Consider the following 21,493-nt stretch of genomic DNA (forward strand, 5'->3'; position numbering starts at 1 on the left):
GAGTTTTAGCTACTGTAGCCTGAGTTTTAGCTACTGTAGCCTGAATTTTAGCTACTGTAGCCTGAGTTTTAGCTACTGTAGCCTTAGCAAGACATCAATCAGGTGATAAAAGCACTGACTACCCAGTATGCATGAATTGTTACGCAGTAATACCATATCTTCATATTTTCACCCTCTTAGTATTTTGAAAATAGGTGCCACGAAAAGGGTTCAACAAATAGAAACCAAACAGAAATAAAAACTTTAAAATATAATTTTATGAAATTTTACCAGATTTTTTGGTCTAATCATTATGTATGAAATAATAGTCTTTTTTAAAATTTTATTTAGAAATTAAAACTCCAGCTACAATAATTTGAATAATCATTAAACTTATAAAGTAAAAATCACTTTCAATAACCACTCTCTTATTACATTGATTAAGGAATTAAAATGGCAGGAACAGACATTAATTAAAACTGTTCTTCAGCAGTGACTGGCTTTGGTCATAGCTTTAACTCTGTTTTTACAAGTTTAGCAGAAACCACTGTCAGTCACGGCTTTTTCCAAACCGCTGCAACTTCACATAAGACAGATCAAAACTGAAAGTATAATAAGAGTGACACAGCGACAAAATGCTAATGATAACCGCGTTACTTTTTATTGACTTTATATTTGCTGTTTTATTAGTAAACCTGACATACCTGCAGTCAAAAGTCATCGCAAGAGAAACGTAAAAGTCTAGCACATATGGACGATGTAAAATAAAACAATTAGCTGAAGTAGAGTATCTGCTAGTTGCTAGCCGACCACGTTAGCTCTTTAGCATTGTTTGCATTTTAACGTACCGCTGTTGAACCTTTCTTTACAGCTTCTTGTGCATACTCCACTTGAAAGAGATGACCATCGGGAGAAAAGACAGTGATGGCTCTGTCATATCTCGCTGCCATTGTACTGCAAGACAAACCCAAACACACAAAAACTGAGAAAAGAAGCAACCTCTTCGAAATGATTCAGCTAGTTAGCAACAAGCAGTTCACTTTGGGTTTTGTTAATTGCGCATGCGCGTGACCTATGAACTGCGACGATACCAAATGTAGGGGCTTGCAGAAAATGATTTTATTAAAATGCGCTACATTGCTACTAATTTTATTGAGATGAATATGGTTTTAAAATACATATGATCACCTAATGATAGTCCATATTTCATTAATTGGGTTTTATTTTTTTTTTAGTATGACCTGTTCTAAAAGTGACAACAAACAAACAAACAAAAAAGAATATTCGCTAATGTTAACAAGTAATGCCTTCATTATTATTATTACTACTATTATTATTATTACACATTTTTAGAATTTCCACATTTTATAGCCTTGACGTTCTTGGCTATGGACCGTTCCACTATATGAAAAATAGGTGAGAATGTGATTTAACAACGTGGCAAAAATGTGCTCCTCGTAAGAAAACAAACATATTTTACACATTGTTAAATATTAAAATGTAAAATAAACACTGATTATTTAAAAATCACCTCAATAAAAACCAAAAACAGCGATATTATTTAATTTGTTACTGCCTCCTCCCCCCAAAACGGACCACTGCATTATGAAATCGACTCGCATTCAGAGCTGTGTGTGTGATCACAGTTCCTCCGATTTGTCTTCTGTATTTGTTGGCTACTTCTGATTTTTATGTTTTAGTGTACTTTCATTTGTAATTTCATCACCATGTCGGTGGCGTTTGCTCCTCACAGGCAACGGAAGGGCGATATAACCCCCGCAGGAATACAAAAGGTAATTCATCTTTTAGCGCGGCGCGTGATGGAGGCTGTGCCACCGAGCGTTGCTAGCCGTTAACATTGATGTCAGTGTTAGCAGTGCCCATCCAGGTCCGACAGTGGGCAGATCGAATACATGGTTATGCGGTGTAAGCGCGGTGAATATGAACCTCCCTGAAACCATGTGGACGCGACGAAGCTTATGTGGATTCGTCGTAGGACGTGCAATTGTGTGTTAGATGAATGGAGGCCTCTGGTTTTGTTAGCAGAGGACAGCTAGCATTAGACGTGTCTTTTGTTAGCTAGAAACGCACGCTCACTTTTCACATAAACCTCCCCCCTTTGTTTTCAAATGACAGCAAAACAACACAAAGCTAGTCACATCTAACGATTAAATGTTCCCATTTGTTTAAATCTGTCTATATGTTACGAGACACAACACAAACGTCACATAAATGTGTGCTCACTTTTGTAGTTACTTGATGAAAACAACCAGCTGATCCAGTGTATAATGGACTTCCAGAGTAAAGGCAAAACAGCAGAGTGTTCACAGTAAGTTATAATTGTTTTATGTATTTATTCCCCTTTTTTCACTGTAATTATGTTTGATTTATTCTTCACTCTCCGTCCTCCCAGGTATCAACAGATGCTGCACAGAAATTTAGTGTATTTGGCCACAATAGCAGACTCCAATCAGAACATGCAGTCTCTCCTCCCTGCTGTGAGTATTATTTTAGACTAATTGTTTTGATCGAATAAATTGTAACTCATGTTTATGTAATTGGATTTGTATGCCTTATGAAGTAATGTTGTGTTCAACTGTAAGTATTGAGGTTTAACATCAGTCCCAGATAATCCAAAAAAGGTATAAAATAACACCTGGACTTCTATTCTGATGCTGGAGCTGTTTCGCTTCCCATCCAGGATGCGTTGTCTGTTCAAAAATTGAATTTCAGATATAGATTCAAATATCAATTTTTGAATTGAGAAAGCTTCCCAGATGGGAAACAAAACGGCTCCAGCTTCATAATAAAGTCCAGATATTTTTGGTTTTTAACCGTTTTTTGGAGTGACTGATAACTGAGAATCTTCACCAGCATCTCCGTCACAGACTATTTTTTGTGCTTTTTCAAGTATTCAAGGAACAATAAAACTACTATATCCAGATATATTAACAAAATGTCAGACATGTGGTGTTTTAATCTTTATTTATATTTATATCTTTTGTAATGACAATGTATCTTAAGCAAAATAAATACAACTGCTTAACATTGCTAAAACTTGCCTTTTACTTACTGGTAGTAAAAGATGTTGACATATACCCTGCAGCGCTCTTATGTTTACCTCGAAGTACTGCAGGGTTTTCTTTTGTTTGTAATGTGAACTGAATTTTCTAATTATTTCCAGTTTATTTTATTAGTCATCATTGATCAGTCGTTGTTTTGTGTAAGAATCTATTTGAAGGGAAGGGGTTTTCTTTTTTGTTTTGTGTCATCCTTGATGGATTGCATACTCCTTTGTAAGAAACTAACCAATTAATGGATAAACATCACTTTAAACAGCTTTAATTGATTTTATGTGTGCTTTTAGAGAACTGATTTGTATTTTTGTGCCCACAGCCACCTACTCAAAACATGCCCATGGGTCCTGGTGTCATGAACCAAAGTGGACCTTCTCCTCAGCCCCCTCACGGTCACAACATGCCCTCTGAAAGTATGGTCAGCGGCGGCCCTCCAGCCCCTCATATGCAGAATCAAATGAATGGACAGATGCCTGGTAAGTCGTCCTCTGAACAACACCCCCCCCGCCTTTCTTTTTTTCTTCTCTTTTCTCATTCTCCTTCCTCCTCAGTTTCTGTCTCACTTGAGTTGCCTAGCAACACCACAGAACTGTGAGGTAGGTCTCTATTTGCTGAGGGATGATGTCATCCATTTTGTTTGCAGCAATGGTTTTGGACAAACATTCATACTTTCACTCACATCTAGGGACAATTTAGAGTTGCCAACTGAAAATCAAGAAATTAGTCACTGTATTAGTAATTATTCTAATATACATTGAAGGTGAAGCAGACAGACATATGTACTTGATGGGTTTAGACTGTAGGTACTATCTTCAGGACTAACCATGAAGAAGAGTTTCCAGGTGGCTGAATTAATTCTTTATTTGTAATGATGAAATTGAGAATTTTGGCTACTACAAGTTGTTGTGTATGTATATACAGTTGTTGTTAGCTTTAAGCATTTGAACAGAGAAATTAAAATGCTAATTAACTTCTATTTGTACAGTCACATTTAATTATTTATTCTCCATATTTACCGGTACACCTGACAAAATGTTGTCTATTATCAGTATGTAAATTAAAACATTTTTAATTGTAGCAACTCAAAATCTGAGTAAACCCTAATTAAAAGTCTACTTTGATTGAAGGAGAACATTGTATCAGTCGCTGCATCAGTAATTGCATGAAATAAAAATAAATCACTGAAACATATTTATACTTTTTTTGTTTTTGTTTTAAAATTCATCATCATCATCATCATCATCATCATCATCTTTGCTGCTGTTTTCCAGGTCCTAATCACATGCCCATTCAAGGTCCTGGTCCAGGCCCCAACCAGCCCCCAAACATGTCCAGTGGCTCGATGAATATGCCCCCCAGCAGCCACGGCTCCATGGGTGGTTACAATCACGCAGTTCCTTCCTCGCAGGGCATACCAGCTCAGAGTCAAATGAACATGACCCAGGGCCAACCCATGGCAAACTATGGGCCTCGACCAAACATGAACATGCAGCCAAATCAAGGTAAGGCAAAGCAGGAGTTGTTTTTTCTTTTTTTTTTTTTTTCTTGGTTTTTATGCATTAATCCACTGTGCCTTGGTTGTTCGACATGTTTAGAAATGTAGTTCTTGGTTGCATTCTTCAGGCCCAATGATGCATCAGCAGCCTCCATCGCAGCAGTATAATATGCCCCCTGGTGGTGGTGGACAACACTATCAAGGACAACAGAACCCAATGGGTATGATGGGACAGGTCAACCAAGGAAACCATGTCATGGGACAGAGGCCAATGCCACCCTACAGACCCCCACAGCAAGGTATACCCCTCCAAGTGTGTCTTGACGTGTGCAAGCTGTGATTGTTAGTCTTTCCTTTCGACTCCTTTCTTCCTGCTTTTCTTGTTCCTCTCAGTTTCACCTGCTGTAGTTTACAGACATCTTGGTGTAACCTAAAGTACCCACAGCCTCTTTAAATTCAGCAAGGTGACCAAGAGAACGTTGTCTTAATTAGAGCTAGAAGCAGGACACCCTCTCTACCCTACCCCCTGACCCGATTAATCCAACAACACCTTGAATCTACTTGTGTGTATGTTGTATGTAGGACCCCCCCAGCAGTACCCAGGGCAGGAAGACTACTATGGCGACCAGTACAGTCACGCAGGACAGGGAGCCTCAGAAGGTAGGAGAACCGTCCAGTCACTTGGAGAAGACGGGCAATGACATGAACCCAGGAGTTGTGTTAAAACACAAATGATGCAAAGAGACTGTGATGAAGCCAAACATTTCAGTTTCTTCATTATATTCTGGGGAAAGTGTGATACGTTTTAGGCTGTAGAAAAGACAACATCTGTTGAAATATTACATAAGAGGAGTAGGGTAGGTCGGGACAGCTGTGTCATGTCCCACAACCACATTTTAAAAACAGGAACAATGAATTTCATGAGACCCAATTATAAAAAATGTACTTAAGCTGTGTGATGTAGATAAAATGATCATTTCTTTATTACACATTATACATCTTTATTTTTGAACTTCTTTGTTGGCGCACTTGTGTCCACCATGTAAATACAGTGCCATATAAAAAGGCATGTAAGTGACCTACAGTTTTTACCAACCAATAATTTTTTAAATATAAACATGAACATTATAGCTGCATATTGTTTCACTTTAATGTGTTCAGGATTACACAAATCCTTCTCTTTGCCTTGTTAACATAAACCTTTTGTGGTGTTTTTATTCCCTTCTGACTAACTTTCCTCACCTAAAAGCTTTCAAACGCAGATCTTTTTCCTCCCGTTTTAAACTAAATCTTTCAATTACGGCAACAAAACACATAAATTATTGAATTGTCTTCATAATCTATAAATCTTACATCTAGATCAAAATGTCCGTATGCATGCTCAGACAAATGTAACAAGGTTGAGTCAGGTCCTCTGGACGGGTTCTTCTTTGTTGAAACGTTTTGTTTTGTATCCAAAGGACTTCTTCAGTCTGAAGAAGTCTTGTTAGATTACATCGAGAGTTTTTAATTTATTTACCAGCTTATAACTTTTTTTTAATTCTGGGTTAAAATTGTCCAATTTTCTCAAAATGGCTAAGCCTATTGTGTCATTAACAGCTTTCATTTTTTTATGTATCAACATTTCGTATTTTCTGGCGTATAAGTCGCCGTTTTTTTTTTTTTTTTTTTTTGCATAAATTTGTCAGTCCTGTGATTTGTACACCGAAGCGTCTTATGTAATTATTATTTTTTTTAATCCCATAACGTAGTTTTTGTCTGATGCTTTAAATTTCGAAGAACTGCAACAGCAAGACGTCTTGTGCACGCTCGCTTCACTCCGCTGGTGCAGGCAGAGGAACTCTGGAGCGCTAGTGGCTCTGACCGAGATGGATGGATGGAGCCGCCAGGCGAAATTAAGCTGTTTTAACCATTAAATGAACGTGACGGGTCAGCGGTGACGCATAATAAATGTGACATACGCCAAAGCGACTTATATATTACAGATGCACGATATTGGATTTTTGGCTGATATCCGATATGCTGATATGTTAAAACTTATTTGGCCGATACCAATACGGGTATTTTTTCCCCCCTAGACTTATTTACAGAGACTACGTAGCTTTCTCTGCTGTGGAATTAAAATACTACATCATTCTACATGGTATTTGTCAATTTGGCCTGCTACCAAATGCAGATGCCAAAAAGAGGGCTAAAAATTATGTAATACTATATAAATATATTATGTATATTTAAAAAAAAACATTGCCTTTTATATCGGTGAGCTATTTTGATGGAATGTCCGATATTTAACTTTATTGCTAATATCGGCCAATACCATGTCGATAATATCGTGCATCCCTATTAAATTTGTTTTTTTTTTCCTCGTTATTGTGCATTTTTTTACTTCTTCCTATTTTTACTTTGGAGCGACTTATACGCTGGAAAATACTTAGTCATAATTTTATATTCATGGCACTTGTGTCTGCATTGCCTGGTTACAACGCCTGCTGATACTCTTTGAAGGTAACGCGCAGTATGGCCAACAACAGGAACCATACCAGCAAGGCCCACCACAGCAGCAAGGCTATCCACCACAACAACAGTACCCAGGACAACAAGGTTACCCACCACAGCAGCAAGGTTATGGTGAGTTAGGATTCTTCTAAAAATAAGAACGTCTCTGTCCTGTAGGAGGCACCATTCACTCTCTTGGCTAACTTTTTTAACAGTAAACGTGAGAAATGATGATCTTTGTGTCATCTGGAGCAAAAAAAAGTTTGAAGATAAAGGCTTTGGGGAAAAGGTGCTGCTGTATTTTTCTTTTTTCAGCATCTTTGTCCACCTCACAAAAATCTTTGATCAAAACTTGTCTTCATCTACAATGTAAGATGTAACAAATACTTTGACATCCCTGTTTTACTATGTTACCCAGTTATCTCCCTTCTTCCACGATAAGTTGTAACTTTTATCATATTTAAGTATAAATATTAATTTTCTTTGCAGCTCAATTAGTTAGGAGTAGAAAGCTGAAGAGTAGTCCTAATCATAAATAACTTGACACCCTAAATATTTTTAATAGGTTAAACCCAGATCGGTCCCGTGTTGTGTTTAAAATGTAAGTTTAGTACTTGGATCTTTTCTCCTCATCATTTTTTTTTCTGAAACTGTCCCCACACCTGCTGTCTGAGCCAGATCTCATGTTGGTAATGAGCTAGTGGAAACGCTGTGAGGTGAGATCCATTTGGCACATGCACATGCCTGTTCTCTACGGCCCCCACAAGGTTATGCGCAACAGCATAAGGCATTAGGATCGCCTAACGATGCTGCGTGGGCCTCATTTGTCCCAACTCTCAGTCCTTCACAGCAGTTGCAACCATAGTTTCAGTGTACAGAGGATTTAAAAACATATGTTTTTCACTTTTTTTGTAATGAAGCTTGCTTCTCCGGTGAAGACCAGCCGGCTCACTTTGACGTCTCCTTGCATTCGGGAACCTCTGCCTGGTTCCCGCGTGATTCACTTGTTTGGAGTCATTTCTGAGTTGAGGTTTATAGAACCTGTCTTAATAGATATGTTTTGCCATGTCTACTTATCTGTTGTGGTCTTTAATCAGTTTTTTTTTTTTATTCCAGTTGACTAGTGAAAGCAACAGAGTTAGCCAAGTTTTAATAAATTGTTACTTTGTGTTGACAGTGCCTGTAACTTATGGACTTAAAGGATTTTATGCTCACTCAGGAAAGTTAACTCGTTTTAAACTTGGTCCTTGTTATTTTTCAGGTCCCACCCAGACTGCTCCAGGACAGTATCCTAACTATCCTCAGGGGCAGGGGCAGCAGTATGGGGCCTATCGTCCTCCGCAGCCTGGACCCCCACAGGGCCAGCAGCAGCGCCCTTACGGTTATGACCAGGTGAGTATAACCGCAGCATTGGACATTCCCAGAAACTTAACATCAGACTGAGTTATTTCTTTAATTTTATTTTCAGAATAAGTTGCATATCCTGGATACTTCACAAATTGATGTCAGTAAAGTTAGTAGGCAAACGTAAATGGGTATTGTGTTATGCATGCTGTTGGGTAGTTACATTTGTTTTTGTTTTGTTTTTCCCAAATCTTTGTTAACCTCAGTCTTGCTTATGTAGTCTGGCTTATATGGTACGCTGTTTCAGTGGACTTTATAGAATATTCTTCCTTAAACTTGATGCAGACTGCTCCATTGTTTTTAAAGGGAGATCAATTTGCTGCCCTGTTTTTCCTGTGGTCTTTTGTGGGGACCACAGCTACACTTTGATATCTTTATCTTTGAACATTTAGGGGCACATGAGGAAATAAAGAAGAGGGGATTTGAACCCCTGACTAGCTCTGTAAGAAGCAAAGGTAATGGTTGCTGTGAAGACCTCAACGTCAAATCTAGACACTTGACCACCTAGCCTTAATTTGCATTTATGTTTTCCTCTGCTTCTCCTCTATCCTTTTCAGTCTTTTCTTTAGTTGTTTTACTTTCTTTTTATTTTATTTTACTCTTCATTTTATTTTTAACCAGGGGTCGAACTGTAAGTAATGAGGTCCAAAAATAGAGCACGTCTGTTGTGCAGTAAGACAGTAGAAGCTTGAACTAAATCTGCTCAGCGTACTATTTTTATACTTGTTGTACTTAAAGTTGTAGTTTGGATCTTTTGAAGTGCGGCTCTAGGAAAAGGTTTTGAGCAATTAGTATGTTACCTGTTGTAGATTACTTTTGGAGCAACCTCATTTTGGAGAAATCGTTGCATTTGTGTAGAATTATGTGGTTATTTGCAAACACAAATAACACCAGCAGCAAGCTGTAACACTTCTGGCATAAGTATTGTAATATTTACTCAAATCTGTAATGCAGTATTGACGGCAACGTAAATGTTTACAAAACACAGAGTGTATGAACTGCTGTCAAGATTTTTGTGATTTGGGTTTTAATAAGGTAGCAAGCCATTTTGTTCTTGGCCCTACTTGCCTAGTCAGTTTGATCAAGATTAAACTCAAATTAAAAAACGAATATTGTAGGGAGCTATCTACAACAGGTAAGATATTCTTTACCTTTCTGCAAGACGCGCACTCAAAAGACCTGAACTATTCCTATATGATAAAAGTATTTCATAGGGGTGTGATAGTACACAAACTAGTCTTTATGTTCAGATTTATTCAGTTTAGTATTCCTTATGAACCAATTATTGATTAAAACCAACATATTTGCATAAATATCGAGCTGGAGCATTTTTGTTAATGCGTCACTTCTTTAGTAGTTTAGTTTAATAGTTTGTATCAAGACTTTCAGACACCTGCAATAGGCTTACTGACATGTTTAACTTTATTCCCCCCCATCCACAATGTGCACAGCAGAGCTCTGACGGAGCTTATTAACAAACCTCACTTGTTGTTTTTTAAATGACTAATTGTAATTGTATTGTTTTCTTCAAAGTTTGTCCTCGGTCACTTTGTTTTTACTGCTGACAAAAAAGGGTGCTTTTGTTTTGTTTTAATTTTTTTTACAATCTCCAGTCATCTTACATATGATTTTATATTTTTAGTTTTTTAATGTCCCAAACTGTAAATATAAACCAGAAGTTTTATTTCAAACCATACATTGTGTGTACTACTACACCCCTAATATTCAAGTGTTACGTATATGAGCTGTCGAATCCTGGTTTCCAAATTTGTCAATATTACATCTTTTGTTGATGACAAACAAATATTTCGACCCCTGTTTAGGAATGTGTTCAATAGAACTGTTTACACTCTGAACTTATCTCTTTTAGTGTCCACAACTTGATGAAAAATAGTTTCCCCAGCTGTGCAGCTGTTCAAACCCCATGTATTAAATTAGAATCTAGTTTAGATATAATGAAACCATGCTGCCACCTGCTGGTCAACACCAGCCAATGCAGGCATAGATCATTATTTGCTGAAACCAGAGGATTATTTTTTTCCTTAAATATTTTTCACCGTGTTAAGATTTGTGAACACAAGCTTTTACTTTGTGTTTGTGAGAAGGTCAGTAACATTTGTCTGTTACGTCTCACTCTACAGGGCCAGTATGGAAATTACCAGCAATGAGAAATGGTCACAGCTACCTTCACAGCTCTGCTCTGATCTCTGTGCTTTGACCTCTGGTCCACTGCTAAGCAGACCTTAATGATGGTTTCAGCTCAGATTCTCTTGGACTCCCAACACACAAAAACAAATGATACATTTTCCACTTTTTGGGGGGATTTTATCTTCGCCTTTAAAATGTATCTCTTATCATCATGCACACTGACATAAAAATGTCAAGAAGTCCACGACTTTACTTTGCCCCGGTATGTCTCAAAGCAGCAATGCCTTACAAATGGAACTGCCTTATCCTTTTAGCATTGCAGATTGTGGAACGGGCTAGCAAAATTTTGGATTCCAGTTGACTCTGTAAAGTTTTAACCAACATCGGTGCATTACTTCTGTATTATTCAGCTCCCCGCTCATGAGAAGCAATAATGCCAGCAGTAGAAACTTTGTGTGAGGACTGTAAAGATGAAACGATGCAAATGTGCCGGGTGAACTTCCAGCTAGACCATGGTACACGTCTTGATGTATGTGATGTAAAATATCTATTTTGTGCTTTTTAGATCAAGCTAACTTTGTATAAGACATTGAAAACTAGTACTAAAAGCTGTGTTGTTTATTTCAAAAAGTGAATGTCTATTTTTTTTTAATGCTCTTAAATGATGACAAATCCCATCAAACTTTTTTTTTTTTTTTTTAATATATAAATTGTATGACTATTAATTTAGACCTGTTGTGTCAGCGGCATGGATTTTGTAGAAATCTGATAAAGGATTTTTTTGTTTTGTTTTTGTTTTTAACAAACAAATGTGAACAGCATATCCGGCACTTGAAAAGTGTTGTTTGTGAAAACCCATAAAATTTGCTGTTCAAATTAGTTTAAATTTTTTTTATGCCACAGCACCTGACAAAATAAGGCCTTCATTAAACAGTCATGCTCAGTGAGGTAAAAATGTAGCAGATGCCACTGCAGATTGTGAATAAATGTCCCCTTGAGCCCCCCAATCCCCCCCACCCGAAGCACCGCCGACCTGTCCATTGACTGCAAAGTGGTGAATGAGAACAATCTAACACGCTATATTTTTTTACAGTTTTATTTTATTTTATTTTTGTCAGCAGTGTTAGATGGTTAGTTAACAATGCTGGAATCTCGTCTCCTTTTCGAATAAACGTCTAAGTTGATGTCATTCAAGTAGTGTTGTGTGTGCAAAGTAAATATTGTTACTGTCAAATATGTAACATAAGATGTGAAAATATTGTTTTGAAATGGATTCCATGAGTTCACAGTAAAGATTGGTTGTGCAGTTTTATATCACTGGCTTGATATCTGTATCATGGTGCATATTTTATTGGTCCCACATGTACAGCAGCATAAAGACGAGGATTTCCGTGTCCTCTATTGTTAATATGGCTGTTTTTAATATTTAGTTGTTTTTTTTTTTTTTTTTTTCTTTCTGCAACTCATCCACGTAAAAGTCACGTTTGTGTCTTGGCAATGTAAACTGTACATTATAATAAATCAGAAGAATCTTTAATATATTTCTGTGTATAATATAATTCAGTTCAGTTTATTTATACAGCACCACGTCACAACAGAAGTCGTCTCGGGGAACCGAACAGAAACTTTCATATATATGAAGTTAACATTAATTATCTGAGGAGCAGACTGCTTTGAATTTATTGCAGGACTCTCATCTTGAGCAAGCATGAAGGCGACAGTGGAAAGGAAAAACTCCCTCATGAGGAAGAAACATTTTAGCAGAACCAGGCTCGGGACAAACGTGCATCGACTGGCTGGGTTTGGTAGGAACAGATACACAATGGCAGGTCGAGAATCACGTTAAGATAGAAATAATATCAAATGAAAACTGTTAAATTGTAACAATTCATTTAAGGAAATTGGGTCAATTTGTCCTCCAGTAGTTTAAACCTGTAGCAGCATAACAAACCAACCCTAACTAGGATTTATCAAAAAGGAAAGTCTTAATCCCAGTCTTTAAACTGGACAATGTGTCAGCCTCACGGACAGAAACTGGAAGTTGGTTCCACGAGAGAGGAGCCTGATAACTGGAAGATCTTCCTCTCATTCTGCTTTTAGAAACTCTAGGAACCACAAGTAAACCTGCAGTCTGAGAGCGTAGTGCTCTCTTAGGCAAATATGAAACAATAAGATCTGTAATATAAGATGCAGCTAGGTTGTTGAGGGCTTTGTTAAAAGTAAGATTTTGAGTTCTATTCTGTATTTGACAGAGAGCCAGTGGAAAGTAAAACTGGAGAGAGATGATCTCTCCCACTAACTCCAGTTAAGACTCTGGCAGCAGCATTTTGAATCAACTCAAGACTTTTTAAAGAAGTATTTGGATACACAGATAAACCATTGCAATAGTTCAGTCTAGATGTGACAAATGCATGAACCAGTTTTTCTGCATCATTTTTAGACGTTTCTAATTTTAGCGATATTACGCAGGTGGAAGAAGGTGGTTCTGGTAACGTTTAATATAATAATTTGAACTGTTGAGCAGTTTCTAAGTAGAAGTGCTCTTCCTGGTGATATCATAAACAAGATGAGCCCTATTGGTGCTGTCATGATGTGACAGTATGATGTAATTGTTCTGTCTTCATCTGCTATCTGGCGGTGAGTTTCCAGCTGATAATGACCCTTCCCAGCTCAGCAGCAAGTCTGCTCCGTCCAGATGCATCCAGAGAGGGCCAGCGCACATTGACACCCAAAATTACCTTCCGTGTCCCTCTTTCCTTTTCTGCTCCTCCAGAGAGGGAGAGGGACTACCTGTCACTTTGGGCGGAGAGGAGGGGATGCAGATGGCACACCAGATGTGTGGCCTGAGCACGTGATGGGAGAGTGGTGTTTGGTGTTAAGAGGGCCGCTGACTCGGTGCAGATGGTAAGCGTAAATAGAAGTGCTTCAAGGGGATGGGGGGGGATCAAATAAAAAGTGAGTGTGAACTTTTTCACCATGCCTGGATGTTTATATTTCAGATGTGCACATTTATGTATCCCTGCTAAGATTTAGTGGCGCCACCCAGTCACCCCCGCACCACCCTGCTGCTCCACAGCTGGCTGCCCCACCCTTCCCAGCTGCCACTGGGGCTCCCGCCGGCCCCTGCACTTGGCAGAGCCGGCGTTTTGGGCGCTCCCCCACCAGTCCTCCCTGGCAGCTGCTGCCCTCAGCTGTGCTCCAGCAGACGATATTGGGGTCGGACAAAGTCACTCCTCCTGTGACTGTCTGAGGCCAACGTGGGAGGATGGAGAGGTGGCAAGGAGACTCTTACCTCCAAAACATTTTGAAAAATCACATGATGGACACATGGCATGGTAAAGCCTTTTGGAAATACGTTCATAAAACAAAGACATATTCTTGTATTTTAGCCAAAAATATGACATTTGTTTCTGAAAGGCTTCGAGAGCATCTAACCATCCATGTTTAGCTTCTGTGAGGTGGCAGCATCATTAAAGAGGATGATTATCTTGTTCAATATTTTGATAATTATAATTCAGGGTACCTTTCAGAGGAGGCTCCTAACCACTGAGGAGAAAATGACATTGTGATCATAGCTGGCAGGCATGATGTGATCTCTCTCTCTCTCTCTCTCCAGCTAACTCTCCTTTTCACTCTTTCATACTCACACTCTCCGTGTGACAGAAAGTCTATGGGGAGGTATAAGAGGTAGTTATGGGGGGGAATGCAGCAGCCTCCACAGTTTAATTGGAGATGTGTCACACTAAATAAATGGTGCAAAAACAAGCGCTGACTGGAGGCTTGAGGGAGGGGCCCTGGGGATGCAGCCTGTTTTATTGGGCAGGAGCTTTGCACCGCTCCAGGGTGAAACGGGGCTGTGCACTGCTGAGATGCCCTAAAACCAAAAAATAAAAAAAGCCACCATGCCTCCCAAGGACCAGTGTGGAGGATAAGACAAAGGCATTTGTTTTGCTTTGCTGGAAAGCATCTTATTGATGCTCAGCAGAAGGTTTGGAGAGGACCTGATTGTTCCTCAACCATTAAGGGCCACATCTACATCCTCATCTACAATTTCAATTTCTGCTCGCGGACGAACAAATCTATAATTGTAAATTCTCGCGTAAGCGCCGTCTGCCTCGCTCCTAGATCTTCTCGGCTGTCGATGTTCGGAGGAGAAAGGCATCCAGCAGCCTCCAGCCTTTCCCATTTCTCAGGGTAATCCATATATGACCTCCAAGTTACCGGGAGAATGTGTTTTCCAATATCATATTAATTTTCATATAACTGTAGTCTTGCTTTGCCCAGGCTGTGTGTGCGCGCGCGTGTGCTCGCACCTTGGATTCCACAGTTCACGGCACGAGTTTTGATTTACCTCTACAGTGTGCTGCAGTAATTGGATGTGACACCATTCTCTCTGCACTCCCTGCGGGATATATCAGGAATCTGACTATTATGGCCCGAGTCATGAATATGTCACGACAGCTGCAAACAAAGACTCTTGATTTTGGATAAGGCTCCTCTGTTATACATGTTGTCTGCACTGGATAAATGCTAGCACCATATGAGCTGCAGTGTTTGACAATCATTTATACTGTTTATACAAAAACTACAATACTTAGTCGCTTTCAAACCAACAAGTAAAATATATTTTTTGCACCTGATTAACACAAACAGATTGATCCCCCAGAAAGCCATTGTTTTGTATGCGTTCGATGTGAGGCGCTTCGTTTAAACCCCATTGTTTGTCAAGGGTTTAGCCATCAAATCAAATTGAGTGCGCTGTTTTGTCTGTGTAGGCTCAAAAAAAGTAGTCTCTGGGTAAAATAGCAGGTATGCTGATATCAGTATTCCCACAGCCTGCATAATTGCTGTAATTTGCTTTCCCTTTGGGTAATCTGTAAACATGGCTGTTTTGATGTTTTTGGCATCCTCCATTGGCTGAGCTCTCTACTCCTCCAGTGGAGCCCCCATCCCTGCCCAGGGTGACACAAATAGATCCTTCCCCAGAAGGTGCACGTAGTTCCACATGGGCGCAATCAATACAGCCCAGTCGTCGCTGGAGCTGTGGCGGTATTAAAAGCACCCCGTTAACCGCTTCTCTGCGTGCCAGTATTTTAGGGAAATAAAGCTATTGATCTCCGGGACGTCTGGCAGAGCATTAACCTGGGTCTGCAAATTAGAACGTGCTCATCTGGACACATCTGCCTGCCATGTTCCAAAAAGGCCTGCCCCGAGGAGAGAAAAGGAGAGCTGGGAGGCCTGCTGCTTCCAGTGATGAGTGGCGCGCTACTTGACGCCCGTGTCGGAGCAGGGGAAGCGTCTGGATGCCCAGGACTTCCATTAGAAGCCCAGGATGGTGGCGTGGGTCGATGTTGTAAGGTTTGGTTGGGGGTACTCCATCTCAGATCAGTGTGGTTCCTTTCCTCTGATGTAGAGGAAGTGGGGGCTGGCCCACAGTAAAGCTGAACCCCTGACAGGAAGGACAATGAAAGAAAGGCTTGCTGCTACCACCACCTCTTCCAGCAGAGTCAAAAACTATATTTTTCATCTTGTTTCTATTTTTAAACAAACTGAAGATACACCGTTTGTGACTGGGCCGCACAGAAACATGAAACTTATGCAAGTCCTTCTCTAAAGCGCCCTGCAAGACATTGTTCACTGATTGATGGTATTATTTGGAATATTATAAACATTAGTTCAACAACAAGCCACAGTGTTGGATTTTCAAATTAGATCTTTTGTGTAAAATGTAGAATTATACTTTATGTACACCATGAGGCTAATTAAGCCATTGATGCCTTTTTCCACTGGGGTCTCGTCTCGTACAAGCGAGTAAGTTCATTTAATTTTGGGGTCAGGTCAGATTTTACATACAAAAAAAATTAACACAAAAAAACCAAAAGCACTCAAACTTGTAAATTAGTGCTATTCACAACTCTGTTCTAATCATTTCACCTTTGTTCCAGTTCGCCTGTACGACTTGTCATACTGACTTAATTTATTCTTGTAACATAAAACTTTAACTTCCAAAAGGTTGGGATGTTGTGTAGGTTAAACAGAATGCATCTCGTAAACCCACATTTTTATTAACAATGAAATATGGTAAATGCATCAAATGTTTAGATTAAGAATTTGTGCTTGGGGGGGGGGGGGGGGGGACAATTAATTTTGATTTGGATGGCAGCAACAGATCTCAAAAAAAGTTGAGAGGGTCAGCTGCAGGAGTTTTTCGAAGGGAATGTTCTCGGTCTGATGAAGGATTCCAGCTGTTCTGGTTCTTACGAGGAGTTTTTTTTTTTTTTTTTTATTTCATGATGCGTCAAATGTTTTCAGTTGATGAGAGGTCTGGACTGAAGGCAGGTCAGTTTAGCATCTGAACTTTTCAACTACTAAGCCATGCTATTGTAATGGATGTGCTGTAAGGTTTAACCTTGCATTGTTGAAATGCAAAAGGACAAATCAGAAAAAATATTGTCTGGATAGGAGCTAATTTTATTCTAAAACCTGTATATACTTGTCTGCATTGGTGGTACTTTTTATAGATATATAAGCTGCTCATCCTATGGTCACTAAAGCATACCCATACCATCAGAGAGGCAGGATTTTGAATTATAAGCCTATAACAGGCTGAATGATCTTTTTCTTCTTTAATTTAAAGGACATTATGTCTCTGGTTCCATCCATCCATCCATCTTTTCTGGGTCACTGGTACCTATGTCCAGCAGTCACTCTGCAAGTGTTCTGGACAGATCACAAGTCCATCACAAGGAGACATAGTGAACCTTTCACACTCACTCACACCTAGGGACAATTTAGAGCAGGGGTCTGCAACCTTTACAATCAAAAGAGCCATTTCTGCCCCTTTGTTCACTAAATTAAACTTGTCCGGAGCCACAATACCTGCTACAACTGGGATTCTCAACTGGTGGCCCATGGACCACTTTAAGTTTGTTGGAGGGCGCTTTTCTGGACAGAAGGGGTGATTTTATAAAACTAAAAATATCTAATGATTTTTAACATTTATTGATATTTTTACATTCTAAGACTAAATAAAAGATGAGATTATTTTAATAAAGGAAAAAAATAATACAGTTTTTGCCCAGTTTCTTCAACTCAACAATAAACTATGCATTCTTATGTGATTTTTCTACTTGTAGAAAAATTATGTATCCTACTTTGAAGAAATAAAGTGTAAAGTGAAAGTATGATTTACTCCTTGTAATGTTTTTTGTATTTATATATTAGCAAAATAAATTACAGGAAAACTGCTCAAACTAGCCCTTTTAGTTGTTGTTATAACAACCAATACAAAAAGAAAGAAACTGTCGAGATGACCTGACTGAGCATTATTGGATTTGGTCAAAGCTTGAAAGAGCCGCTGCAGAGGGACCAAAGAGCTGCATGTGGCTCCAGAGCCGCAGGTTGCAAACCCCTGATTTAGAGTTACCAAATAACCTCACATGCACGTCTTTTGGGCTGACAGAGGAGACATGGAACCAAAAACCCACATGAGCTTGGAGTGAACATACAAACTCTACCCAGAAAGTCCCAGGCTGATAGCTGATTCTGCAAACTTCTCGTTCAAAGGACATAGCTCTACTAGTCTGTGCCACATGATTTCTAAAAATAAATAAATAAATGTAAAAAAAATCACATTTTAACTCATTTGATCACAGAATGGTTTTCCACTTTTTCTCTGTCCATATAAATGAGCTTTGGCCCAGATACGGCGTTCACATATGGCTTCATGTGGCACAAGAAGCTGTTTACAGGACGGTGTTCCTGAGCCCGTACGGTTCATAACAGAATCATCTGTTTTAATATGGTGTCACCTCAGGGCCTGAAGATCACAAACCTCTGACCTTCTGCCTTGTCTTTTGTACAGATATATTTCTGCAGATTCTTGAAATATTTTGAAGGTATTAAACTGTATTTTAAAGTCTTCCTGATTGTAGGTTGAGGAACATTATTTTCTAGACTGGTGAACCGTATCATCTTTACTTGAGAAATATAGCCTCTCTGAAATGTTCTATTTATATCTGATTCTCTTACTGACCCGTTGCCAAAGGCTCATCCAACATTTGTATCACTTATCGGTAGTTTTACAGCCTTTCATGGCTCCAAACTCCACTTTTTTATATGTGATATTATGATCATAATAAAACTTTGTGGGTTTTTTTTAAAATTATTTCTTAAAACACTAAATTCTACAAGTTCTTATATTTTGGTGTGTGGCTGCATCTAGGCTTAAAAATGTCCCTATCAAAAACTGGATTGTCACGTCAAAATCCAAGATGGCTGCTGCGATATGTGTTTGTCCATTTTGTGCGCAAAATAATTTGCAAAATAAGCAACGTGCCAACTTCCATTTTGGTGTGCAGCTGCATCTAGACCAGGGCTATTCAATAAAACTGCTCAGGGGGGGGGGGGGGCACAGTTTCTGAAAGTGAGCATCAGGGGCCGGACATCCAGCATTAAAGTCATTATGTAAATAAAACAAGTATTATAATGGTTACCCAAATCCCTCGGTGACGGGGGACATCGTTTTATCAGTTGATATTTCCAGTTTACTCAGCATCCCAACTTTTCAGAACTGGGGTTGAATTTCAGGAACTGTTTGTGGAGTTTCTGTTTGGTGAAAGAGAAATGAATTATATTCCCTCACATGTTTCCAAAGCTCTGCACACACTAAGTAACGAAGACACTTCTGGAAACTTCCTCTATTTTCTCTGCCTGCCCTAACAGTGGGAAGCTCTGAAGTTCTCTGCCCCAGTTCTCCATGTCCTTGAGAGTTGTGCCTTCAGGCCGGGGCTGGTGGGGCCCCACAGAGCACAATGTGTGCTTCTCACTCAGGCTCCTGCTGTACTCCGCCACCCCTGCGTGGCTCTGGAGAGTTGCCAAGCTCTGAGGGGGTGTTGTGTGGATGGAGGGAGGGCCAGTTTACCACAGAACAGCTCCAAACATCTCACTTCCTCTCCTCACACCCCCCCCCACCCCCCCACGCCCCCATGGCAGGCGACCAGATCTATAAATCACTTTCTTGGATTGGTCGACTACAAAGGGATGGTGGAGAAGATGTTGTTATGAATAGTCAGACTAATTGCAGTAAACAGTGTGAAGTGATGTGCTGAAGACTGGGGGTCTTGTTTTTCCACAGTTTACTTTTGCAAAGGTTAAACTATGATACGACGAACGTCAATCTAATGAACCCTACAAGAGTTCACTTTTCTATAAAACGTGAAGAAAATTCAGTTCATCGTGATATCTTGTTTACCTGTCACCAAAAAAGTAAAGGTAGACGATAATTTTGTTCTATTTCGTATAGGCTTCGCCCTTTAAGAGCTGTCGCTGATGGGTTTATCCCGTTATGCGAAGCATCACACTGAAAAGTTTAGTCCACGCCCACCTGCTGTGTGGGCCCCACCCGGTCTGTATAAGTTACGTTAAGAGAGGGTAATCGGCTCCTAATTTTCTTCAGCAAGCTTATAACACTGACCTTCGACAAGATGTCCAGCTCCAACACCATCCGCTTGTGTCCATCTTGCAAGACCGGTTACTTGCTCAGCTTTGACCGTCTCTTTTGTCTTACTGGATCCACATGCATACGCGCAAACCACCTCTGGAGGCGTCTCGTGTAGTAAACCCAGTGGGACCACTATGTGAGCTGACGACATCTTTCCTAACAGCTTCATGACGGAAACAGCTGTTATCACTCTGCCATGTCTTACGTGGCGGAGCTGGTCTTTTAGAGTGTCGATTCTCGTTTGTGATAAACGAGCCCTCATGGTGGTTGAGTTTAGCTCCACTCCCAGATAAACAATTGTCTGGGCCGGGAGAATCGAGCTTTTCTTCCAATTTATGGCGAAGCCAAGATTTACCTGGTGTGAAGTCAGTATCTGGGCCTGTCTCGCTGCCTCCTGTCTGGAGTGTGACAGCAGCAACAGATCGTCCAGGTAAAACAAAACTCTCTAAGGGAATGGAAAGTCCCTTCATGTCAGCATCTTCCCGGATAATGTCGGGCAACTCAGATAGAAGTGCACTCACGGCAGGGAGCGATGTGGCCGTTGAGGCGGGAAAGCCCGGAGGGGTCGATCATCCGCTCGGCCCCCCTCGTTTCAACACTGTGCTCTCCGGGAGGGAGCGAGCATTGGGGCTGCTGCTGACGTCGCCAGTCCCAGAGGAACCATCCAATTCGCTCCGAGAGCCGTCGTCGAAGAAGTCGATCGCGTTGTCCAGCAAACAATCTTCCGCCACGGACAGGCAGTCCTCGACGTTAGCCTTAAACAAGGCTGCTCTCCTCTGCCTTTCCTCCGGTGGAAGATCGTCACAGAGGCGGCAGGAGGAAGCGCGGGCGACGTGGCGGTGATCCAGGCATCCCTCGCAGGTGTCGTGCCGGTCAAAGCTGAGCAAGTAACCGGTCTTGCAAGATGGACACAAGCAGATGGTGTTGGAGCTGGACATCTTGTTGAAGGTCAGTGTTATTAGCTTGCTGAAGAAAATTGGGAGCTGATTACCCGCTCTTAACGTAACTTATACGGACCGGGTGGGGCCCACACAGCAGGTGGGCGTGGACTAAACTTTTCAGTGTGATGCTTCGCATAACGGGATAAACCCATCAGCGACAGCTCTTAAAGGGCTACGCCTATACTCATAGAATCTGGGATTACAGTACATAACCAACGTTTGCCAGTGTCTGCATGTGTGTTTATGTGTCTGTCTGTTAGTAAAATATTCCATGAACCAATTGACATGCTTTACTGAAACTTGCAGAAAGTAAATATTGGATGTATATCTACAACTGATTACTTTTTGAAGTGAACCCAAGTGAAGATGGCCACCTGTCAGAGAATTTGTGGTGAAAGGTTATGGGTGTTTTTTTATTGTGCCTTAACATGGCTGTGAGAACATTCTTCCC

At 40.2% G+C, this 21,493-nt stretch overlaps 2 protein-coding genes across 3 annotated transcripts in view; one reads left to right on the forward strand and one right to left on the reverse strand.

The window, feature by feature from the left end:
• Positions 1-1,040, reverse strand: part of psma8 (proteasome 20S subunit alpha 8) — a 4,517-nt gene extending 3,477 nt beyond the window's left edge. The window contains exon 1 of the mRNA XM_037682199.1: positions 828-1,040. Within this exon, the coding sequence (XP_037538127.1) occupies positions 828-929 (102 nt within the window). The 5' untranslated portion in view covers positions 930-1,040. The remainder of the gene's footprint in view (positions 1-827) is intronic.
• Positions 1,041-1,602: 562 nt separating this feature from the next.
• On the forward strand, positions 1,603-10,709 carry ss18 (SS18 subunit of BAF chromatin remodeling complex). Of its 2 annotated transcripts, XM_037682200.1 has the most exons (11): positions 1,603-1,772; positions 2,232-2,308; positions 2,393-2,477; positions 3,376-3,532; positions 4,328-4,558; positions 4,680-4,850; positions 5,134-5,211; positions 7,057-7,179; positions 8,309-8,439; positions 8,516-8,551; positions 10,593-10,709. In XM_037682200.1, exons 1-11 carry the CDS (start codon positions 1,707-1,709, stop codon positions 10,617-10,619), a joined length of 1,182 nt encoding a protein of 393 aa, XP_037538128.1. In that variant the 5' UTR covers positions 1,603-1,706; the 3' UTR covers positions 10,620-10,709. The 2 variants fall into 2 exon arrangements, with proteins under 2 accessions (XP_037538128.1, XP_037538129.1); XM_037682201.1 differs by lacking the exon at positions 8,516-8,551.
• The last annotated feature ends 10,784 nt before the right edge of the window (positions 10,710-21,493 follow it).

Source organism: Nematolebias whitei, chromosome 9 (genome assembly GCF_014905685.2).
Source record: "Nematolebias whitei isolate Nwh7 chromosome 9, NemWhi1, whole genome shotgun sequence".
NCBI classification, from domain to species: domain Eukaryota; kingdom Metazoa; phylum Chordata; class Actinopteri; order Cyprinodontiformes; family Rivulidae; genus Nematolebias; species Nematolebias whitei.

What these genes read in the sequence shown, in the direction of transcription:
- ss18 (XM_037682200.1), top strand. Translation starts at nt 1,707, where the DNA reads ATGTCGGTGGCGTTTGCTCCTCACAGGCAACGGAAGGGCGATATAACC. An exon ending in AAAACAGCAGAGTGTTCACA is followed by an intron (nt 2,309 to 2,392) that starts GTAAGTTATAAT and finishes CCGTCCTCCCAG; the next exon opens with GTATCAACAGATGCTGCACA. An exon ending in AATGAATGGACAGATGCCTG is followed by an intron (nt 3,533 to 4,327) that starts GTAAGTCGTCCT and finishes GCTGTTTTCCAG; the next exon opens with GTCCTAATCACATGCCCATT.